General features: G+C 40.2%; 1 protein-coding gene across 1 annotated transcript; it reads left to right on the top strand.

Annotated features, from left to right (window-relative positions):
- Nucleotides 1-5,103: 5,103 nt before the first annotated feature.
- On the top strand, nucleotides 5,104-7,364 carry LOC121754235 (pentatricopeptide repeat-containing protein At3g53360, mitochondrial-like). Its single transcript, XM_042149609.1, has one exon. It carries the CDS (start codon nucleotides 5,154-5,156, stop codon nucleotides 7,233-7,235), a length of 2,082 nt encoding a protein of 693 aa, XP_042005543.1. The 5' UTR covers nucleotides 5,104-5,153; the 3' UTR covers nucleotides 7,236-7,364.
- The last annotated feature ends 668 nt before the right edge of the window (nucleotides 7,365-8,032 follow it).

The raw sequence follows: 8,032 nt of genomic DNA, 5'->3' as shown, positions 1-8,032 counted from the left end.
TATTGGTTTTATAATAGAATGTGAGTGTAATATGTTAGTTGAATGGTGGGTCCTTTTACCTAAAGTGGAAAAAAGCAAATGAGACTTCAAATCACGGACATCCCAAAATAATAAAATGAGATATTATTTCAAGGACGGAGGGAGTATCATCTTAGCTGATATTTATGTGCTTAGATCAAATGGTAGATAAGTATGAACTGTGAATATGATCTTGAAATTGTTTAACAATGGTTGTTGTGATTTTTAGGGTGCAATTTAAGTACAAAAAGAGTAATAAGTCCCTAAAAATACTACTTCTTCAAGATTACAGACATGCAATGCAGTATAAAATGCGTTTAACCCACAAGCAGGAGATTAATTGCTAAAACGATTAAACCTAACTAAAAAACAGTAAATTTGTTTAATTTTGGGTTTTAGATGAGAAGGCGAGTGAATTACTAAACGAGAAGGAAAAACGCAAGGGAAACACATAAAGAGAGAAGACTACTCCTAGCTTGTTTCGGGTCACTTGTTCACATGAATCCTAAAGTCTAATTACTTGCCATTATTTATCGGGATCGTGTTGATTTTACGCTCTCACGCAACTGATCACTGATCGTGGAATTTTACACCTAGAATAAGATGATCACGTTTCCTAGGCTCTATTCACCAATCCCTCACTCCTACAGTCACATAGTAAGCTCGGGATTGGCTTCTACGAACGTTCAATGCACAAGATCCACCCCGTACTATCCCCTAATCAGTTTTACTTTAGGGTTTCTTATCTATGTTAGCTCCCTACCCGAAGTTAAAGAGATATTGAAGATAAGACAATTACCGGATTAAGTTTGCTAGCAAAACCCAACACAAATTGAAATAAAGACATAGATAAGAACCAAAATATGAAAATCTATCAAAACACAATTATGGATTCATATTTACAAGTTTCTCTCACTAACTAGGAGTAATCCCTAAAATCTAGCCACTCATAGTGGGCAACAATACAAGAGAACAAGTAAATCCTACCATATGGGGTTTGATTTTAGGTTATGAGCAACAATACAAGAGAACAAGTAAATCCTACCATATGGGGCTTGATTTTAGGTGGATGAGGATTGATTTTGTTCTTCTCTCCCCAAGATGGCTCCAAAGCTTCAAGTCTCCTTGAAATTCATCTCCAGCAGCCAAAAGATATTTTGGAAGTTGTGCCCTAGCTATTTAAATAGTTAGGGCTCAAAAACAGACCAGTAACATTTGCTCAGTCGGGCTATATGTGACTTAGAATTGCCTGACCTGCGTTTTTTCTGACTTGCGACATGCTCCCAAATGGCTCGGTCAGGCGTTTAAATGTCCGGTTGCGTCACTGCAATGCACTCGTAAATCAGCCATATCTTCTTCTACCGGACTCCGATTGAGGCGTGCAAGGTATCCACGCGAAGCTCTTTCGAAGATGAATGCAATGATGGCATTTTAGAAGCATTTGAAATTAATCTTGGAGGGCTGATTACTGTTCAGATTTGGACCATTTTTCTTTTCTCCGCTCTCTATTATAGATTGGTCTTTGTCCTACAATATATCAAAATGAGTCCATTTCTCACCTTAAAAAGTATGTTAAGATAATGCAATAAATGACTAAAATTTGATTCACATCAACTGGCCAATGACTAAAAGAGATATGTATGTGAAGAGAATAGTGTTGCACATGATGAAGGCTCTGAATTTGTTGAATATTTCACAATCAGATCGTATTTTACAATACCAAGAAAACCAACATATATGAAGGTCTAAGAGCATCTCCAACCATTACACTAAACTCAAACCCATTTTAGTGTATATGTCACACTAAATATTAATTTTCCTCCAATCATTTACACTAAACTCAAACTCAAAAAAGTATTAGTAACTTTTTATACTTTCCAATCATACCTGTATATATATTTTATCTAAATTACATACTAACACCATGACACATTGTCAATTACTTAAATTAAATTAAATTAAATAATATAATAAAATTTACAGGATTATTATTAGATAAATTTTTGTTAGTTGTTGTAATTTAAATTATTAGTCTTTTATTTTTATATTAAGTATTTGGCTTATACGTTTCTATTATAAAATTTTTCAGATTATGTATCGTTTTAATTATTAATGTTTAACAATTATTTGTTATATTTGATCGTATTTAGTTTGATAATAGGTATTAGGCATAATATTAATTTAAAATAAACAATCAAAATGTAAAACCTACCCAATTATGTACGTGACTTTTTCCAATTATGTATATCTAGTATTATAGTAAATAATATTCCTATTAGTTTAATTACTCAATAAAAATATGTATTCCATATAAATATGGACCGGCCCACTAATTACTACTCCTAATAACTAACCAAATGTTAATAAAATTAAATTAGGTTAACTAATAGCTTCATCTTCTTGTCCGCCACTATGCTTCTGTAAGTTTTTCTAAGAAGAGTGTAGACTAGGAAAACAATAAATAAACTAGAATGTTAAAATAGAAAGATACCAAAAGGTGTAACAGAGACTTGAATGTCGACGATGAATCACTCAGCTCTTGAGCCTTAGACATCCATAATGGATGCCCTAGTGTCCGCCTTAGTGGTTGCTACTTCAACATTTCTTAGTCCGTCCCTTTTTTTCTGCAATGGTTTCACTCTAGTGTCCGTCCTATCAATTATCCATTTTTCATTTCAATTTTAATACTCCCTCCGTCCTCAAAGAATATGCACTTTGAGTTTGGCATGTGTTTTAATGCAAAATTAGTAAAGTAAGAGAGATGTATCGTGAAAAAGTAATTAAATTATTGTTAGTGGGGAATGGGTCCCAACTCATTAGAGAAAAGAGTTTGCAAAAATTGGAAAGTGCATATCCTTATGAGACGGGCTAAAAAGGAAAGAGTGCATATTCTTGTGGGACGGAGAGAGTATTACTTTTTTTATGTTTACACATTATAAATAGCAAAATTAGATACTAAATTAAAGAACTAGCAACACATACATTACTTAATTTAAAAAAAAGTACAACGAAAATACTTAAAAGAGTTACAATTTCAACGACCCCTACGTGCGCAAACTTTTTTTTTTTAACAAAAACACCCTTTGTGGGCGGGGGGTTTAGGCAGACCCCCAACCCATAAATAAGATCAAAATGTAATGTTCCAACAACATGATCATAGCCCAAAAATGACTAAGATCTAAACAAGAACATGAAGGTGCAAAGTAGAGGTCCCACAAGTCGGGATCCTCCATTCTATCAAGTGGAAAAAAGATGACTAAATACACTAAATGGAGAAACGAAAAAAGCCCAAAACCAACCACCAGAAGAGCTAGATCAACCCACATCTCTACGTCGGAAACGGAAGTTAGGATATCTCAGCTGCTCCATCCTAACTAGTGCCTTCAGATACCGTGGAGCAGAGATTGGATCAAAATATGTAAGGGCAGGGGTTTGGACACCCCTACCTGCCAGAAAATCAGCAGCCCTGTTTCCTTCTCTGTAGATATAGATATGTGAGAATCGAACATGCCGCTGAGCTGTTATGCTCCGGATCAAAGCCATATGGTGTCTAAAATCTGCAGAGCCGAAGTGTCTAGATGACAACAAACTAACCAGAGCTGCTGAGTCCAGCTCTATCCAAATGTGAGTAAAAAGCTCCATAGCCATCTCCAAACCCCGAATCAGAGCCAAAAGCTCTGCTTCAAAGCTCGATGATGCAGCTATCGGAGCACAAAAAACCCGCAGAAGGCCTCCATCAGAACCATGAACCAATCCTCCCTCCCCCGCCGCCAGTGTCGATGTAGAGAAGGCACCATCTGTGTTCAGCTTCACCCAAGGTGCATCAGGGGGATGCCATAGGACCATGAGCGACCGCAGAACACGCTGTCTGTGGGAGAAAGGCATGAAATCAACCGACGGCGAGCATCCCTTCCAATTAGTCAAGGTGATCTTGCCGGCCAGAACTAGCACATGCAGATGGTGAGTGACCTGCCAAATAACATGTGAATGACGAAAAGGACGACCGCCATGCTTGCAGCCGTTCCTCTCCGTCCAAAGAAACCAAACAATCAAACAAGGAACAAGAAAGCTAATATGCATGGCGGGAGCCCTCTGGAAAGAAGACCTCCGCCAGTGACCTAGTCTAATTACAATATCGGTGCTCGTGTGAATTGTTGTGTACGAGGAAGGAAACTAGGCATCAAATACTCCCATGCAGATACCGCCGATTGACTCGAAAAAAGACATGGCTGAGAGACTCGACCGAAGGAGACCTACAACACTGACGCCTAGACACTAACTCAATTCCCCTCCTCTGCATCTTCTTATCCACCGGCAGCCTACCCCTACGTGCCAAAACTTCTTTAACCATGTCGTTCATGAGTTGAAGATGGGTTGTCGGTTGCGCATGTTCTCTACTTGTAATCTCTCACTGACTCTATAGGGTAAACCTCGAAAGACCGGCGGGGTTGCATGACCTGCGCTCGATTTGGCTTCATTGTCGGACCAATCGTCAGCTCTTGGACCTTCATCGTGAATAATCATGTTGTGCAAGATGATGCACGCGTACATGACATTGGCATATAATGTATGTACCAAGAATGAGCTAGGCCTTTCACTATTGCCCAACGCGCTTGAAGCACACTGAATCCTTGCTCCACGTTCTTCCGTGCAGACTCTTGCCGCCATGCAAAAAAGGCTCTCTTCGAATCCGTTGGGTAGGAGATCGTCTTTTCAAGAAAACTGGCCATCTCGGGTATATGTTATTGAATAAATAGTACCCCATATGATGCTGTCGTCGGTTGATTGAGAGATGTTCTGTGAGAATTGTGTGAAATGTGGAAATTTAGGTGTATTTACAGAGAAAAAATAAATAAAAAATAAAAAAATGTGTCGCTCGTCCTCGTCCACGATCGTCCGTGCCCCTGCAATGGGCGGACGAGGGATCGGGTGACGCTTTGGGCACCCGAGCAAGACGACTAAACTTTCGGTCGTCTAACTCGTCCGCCCGATCGGCGGACGATCGGGCATCCACTGTGGATGCTCTTAACCACCGGATGTGGTCACTTGTTTGACCACCTTTTCATTTCCAATTTTGCAATTTTTTTCCCTTTGCACAGCTTGGATTAGGCAAACTTTCAATATTCAATCCAAAAATGTACTCTACACATATGAATCATCATAGAATCGTATCAGCATCTTCTGCAAATCCAAAAATAAGCCTCTCATTATCGCAACATTCTCCATCAAACATTTTCGCAGACACACTTGTTTCACTGCGTAGATGCGTCGAAAACCAAGACCTCAAAGCGGCTTCTTCCCTCCACGCCCAAATCCTCAAATCAGGAATCCACACCGATGTTTTCATATCCAATTCACTACTCAACATGTACTCAAAATGCGATCGCATACACGACGCACGCAACCTGTTCGACACAATGCCTCACACAACTATCGTATCATGGACCACCATGATGTCGGCCTATCACCGCAGCTCACACCTCGATCAAGCGATGCTGCTGTTTTCAAGAATGGTGAGGCATCTCAACCCCAACGAGTTCACATTGGCAGTGCTTCTCCATGCTTGCGCGTTTACAGGCCGTGATGTGAATTTGATCGAAGCTATTCATTCTCACGCGATTACAAGCGGCCTCTTATCGGATAGCTTCTTGCGGAACTGTTTGATCGACGCGTATGCCAAAGTAGGGATGCTTACGACTGCGGAGAAGCTTCTGCTCGGGCTCGGTGGAGGAGACGTTGTTTCCTGGACTTCTGTCGTGTTTGGTTGCGTAAGAAGTGGTGATGCCGAGAGGGGGGTGGCGCTATTTTGCAGAATGCAGGAAGATGGCGTCGTGCCTAATGATATCGCAATGGTTACTGTGATGCAGGCATGCTCGGAGATTGGCAACTATGGAATTATGCAGTGGATTCATGGATTGGTGTTGAAGGGGAATTGGAGGATGAGTGGTTTAGTCTTGAATTCTCTGATTGAAATGTATGCTACAAATGTATACTTCAACGAGGCTATGAGCGTCTTTCGTTGTTTCTGCTTTGGTAGTGAGGGTTTGCGTCCTAGTCGTGAGACTATGGCAAACCTACTACTTGGTTGTGGAAGGTTGAAGCTAGGGGAAGAGATTCATGGATACTTGATCAAACACGGCTTTCTTCCTTGCACCGTTGCTGAGAATTCACTTATGAACATGTATGCTGCACACAGATTTGTTCATTCTTCGTTGCTCATCTTTAGAACAATGGCCGAGAGAGACATTGTTTCTTGGAACACAATTATGAAATGCTTCGTAAGAAATGCTCAGGCTGTTGATGCACTGAGACTCCTTCATGAGATTCACGGAGAAGGTTTGAGAGAGATCGATTTTGTCACGATGCTTACATCCCTTGAAGCTTGTTCTGAGCTTGCGCGGATCAGGGAAGGTCGGGTTCTTCATGGTTACTCAATGAAAACAGGGTTGCTGGGTGATATCTTTGTGCAAAATGCTCTGATAGATATGTATGCAAAGTCGGGGAGACTAGATTTGGCGGAGGGTGTTTTCGAGGGGATGCACCAAAGAGATGTTGGCTCATGGAACTCAATGATCACTGCATATGGTGTTAACGGAGACGGGGCATCCGCAGTGAAGGTTTTCAAGGAGCTCAAAAGGGAAGGGAGCAAGAAACCGAATGCTATAACATTCACCAATGCTCTCTCAGCTTGTGCTCATGCTGGATTGGTTGAAGAAGGTTTTGCCATTTTTCAGTCGATGGAGAAGCAGCGTGGAGTGGGTCGAAGCATGGAGCATTATGCTTGTATGGTTGATCTGTTGGGGAGAGCAGGGAGAGTGAGCGAAGCCATGGCCTTCATTGAGAAAATGCCAATGCGGTCTGGCTCTGATATTTGGGGAGCTCTGTTGAGTGCTTGTGCGGTTATTGGTAACGTGGCAGTAGCTGAGAGGGCGGGGGAAGAGCTTGCAGCTCTGGAACCTTGTAGTAGCATCTGGAGGGTTGCGTTGGCGAATGCATACGCTGCTGCTGGAAAATGGGAGAAAGTAGCGGAATTGAGAGGCGCAGGGAGGTTGAGGAAGGAAAGGGGGTGGAGTAGTGTGAATGTTGAGGGATTTGAGTTTGATTTCTTCGCAGGTGACACGAGGCATCCGGAGAGGGAGATGATCTACGACGTTGTAGGGCGATTGGAGATTCATATGCGCGATGATGGAACGAGTGATTTGATTTTGTTAACTTAGAAGAAGCTGCTTCAGTTGATCAAGGTTGAGGCATATGATGATTTGCAGACAAGTAAATATTTGTATGTAAAGTAGTTAAAGTTTAGTTCATATGTCTTGATGCACGAGCCTATATATTTTCATTCAAGATGTGAGCTCTAGTGTTTCTTTGTATGTGAAATATAAATGAATTTTTTCTATCATGTGTCACTTGTTAATGCAAATTTCTGTATTCCAACTTGTGGATTTGGACAATTTTACGTCTGTTCAACAGGTTACTCGTTAACAAGTAAGATTGGTAATTTTATTTTACTTTTTTATAGCGTCTCAAAAATTCAAATAATGAAATAAATATCAAATTAATTAAATGATTAAATATCTTAAATTGATAGATCATAAGAGTGTTGCTTTAGGTAAATTAATGCTGATTCAACTTCATGAATAGGGCTGGAAAAAATACCGAATTATCGAAATACCGGCCTTATCGTATCGAAAAAATATTGAAAATACCGAATGTTCGGTATACCGTGACTTTCGGTACGGTATGATACCTTTCCAAAAGATTTCGGTAAGGTAACCGTATGAATTTTCATATACCGCGGTATACCGTGGCATACCGAAATTCGGTATATACCGTAAATTAAGGTATATACCGTACCTACCCACCCCTATTCATGATACTCTCACGAGACATTCTTAATATTTTTTCGGCCAAATCACAGGTTTTTTTCTCTCTATAAACATTAGTTGCGCATCTATTTATTTAATTAAAATAAAAGTAAAGGTTAATGACCAAAATACGAATTTGGTCCAAAACA

This window comes from Salvia splendens, chromosome 11 (genome assembly GCF_004379255.2).
Source record: "Salvia splendens isolate huo1 chromosome 11, SspV2, whole genome shotgun sequence".
Classification (NCBI taxonomy): domain Eukaryota; kingdom Viridiplantae; phylum Streptophyta; class Magnoliopsida; order Lamiales; family Lamiaceae; genus Salvia; species Salvia splendens.
The sequence above is the reverse complement of the archived record's forward strand: the minus strand, read 5'-3'. Positions and strand labels throughout refer to the sequence as shown.